The 1368-nt window shown below is 41.9% G+C and overlaps 1 protein-coding gene across 1 annotated transcript; it reads right to left on the reverse strand.

Moving 5' to 3' along the window:
- Positions 1 to 918: 918 nt before the first annotated feature.
- SARC_16273 (hypothetical protein) lies at positions 919 to 1123 on the reverse strand (the record flags this gene model as incomplete). Its single annotated transcript, XM_014289618.1, has 1 exon — positions 919 to 1123. A coding segment is annotated over one exon (205 nt), but the record flags the coding sequence as incomplete, so codon positions are not given.
- Positions 1124 to 1368: the final 245 nt, after the last annotated feature.

Consider the following 1368-nt stretch of genomic DNA (forward strand, 5'->3'; position numbering starts at 1 on the left):
ATATATTGTATATATATATACATATATATATATATATTGTATTAATATATATATATATAGTCTAAAATTTCAATTTTCCCCGCTCTCATTATAATTCAGCTAAGAAAGTTCGGTACGCCTCACATGCCGCGTCATCGTTGGGAATTCGATGACCATGCTCATGTGTGTATATGGTTTTGGGTTCTGTGAAAAGTGATGCAATCTCCGCCGCTTGCTCTGGAGGATTGATCTTGTCCACTTCCGGACTATATGAATGGAAGGTGGCAACCTTAGACCCATCGGTGGCCTGTAGTTACAACACAGGGCGACAAGTTCGAACGTATGAGTATATGCATCACGATAGCCGCTACTATAAAGCTGATAAAGCGAGCATACAATCCCTTCAGACAAAATAAAGGAAGCCTTTCGCCTGAGTGGAGTTAAAATCGATCTTCAAAGGTGAAAATCGAATACAGGCAAAGGACCGCACATTGATTGGGTTTGGGCGGTTCACGTATTAACGAGACATACACCTACGCGACTGCTACCGCGGAAAACATACTAGATAATCAGAATGCTTGAAAACAACTTTGCTACAGGAAACACACATCAGGAGACTATGTGTTCCACCCAGACACATAGCACTACCTTGAATGCAAACGTGTAAGAGATGATTCGAAGATTGATTGCGAACAGCAACAGTACCTTTAACGCCCGTAGTGTCTTGTCGTAGGGTTTAGGGTAGGCAGCTCCGAAGAGAAAGGCAAATTTGGGCCTAATTGGATAATCAGGGTCCACCATAGACTGCAGGAAGCAAACATGAACTGTTTAGCAACGTGCAGCTCTGTATTGCATTTACCGACCTCCTATTATACACAAAATAAGGGTACTAATCGAAATGGGCCTGTTCGAGTGTTCGAGTGGTTATTGTAGACATACCTGCGCTACAAGTCCGGCCAGCAGGATAGCCCCTTGTGAGAACCCTAAAATTCCATCAAAAGGCCCCTGAGCATCCCATGCTTGTTGTACAGCATCGACAGAGGCACTCTCGCCCTCAAACACATCGCACTCGTACGAACGTACCCCTGGACCTTTTCTCCACCACTCACTTATGGGAAGCCCAGTCTTAGCATCCGTCCCACAGCTAAAGTGGTTGATGTAATGAACGTCATATTAAAAATTGGACAAGGCACAATCCTGTTAATTACTACAGGTTCAAGCACGTGTGTATGTATGTATGTACGTATATATGTCTGTATGTAAGTAAGTATGTATGTATGTATGTATGTAGGTATGTATGTATGTATGTATGTATGTATGTACTTATGTATGTATGTATGTATGTATGTATGTATGTATGTATGTATGTCCGTATGTATGTATGTATGT

The sequence above is a fragment of the Sphaeroforma arctica genome (assembly GCF_001186125.1).
Source record: "Sphaeroforma arctica JP610 unplaced genomic scaffold supercont1.7722, whole genome shotgun sequence".
NCBI classification, from domain to species: Eukaryota; class Ichthyosporea; order Ichthyophonida; genus Sphaeroforma; species Sphaeroforma arctica.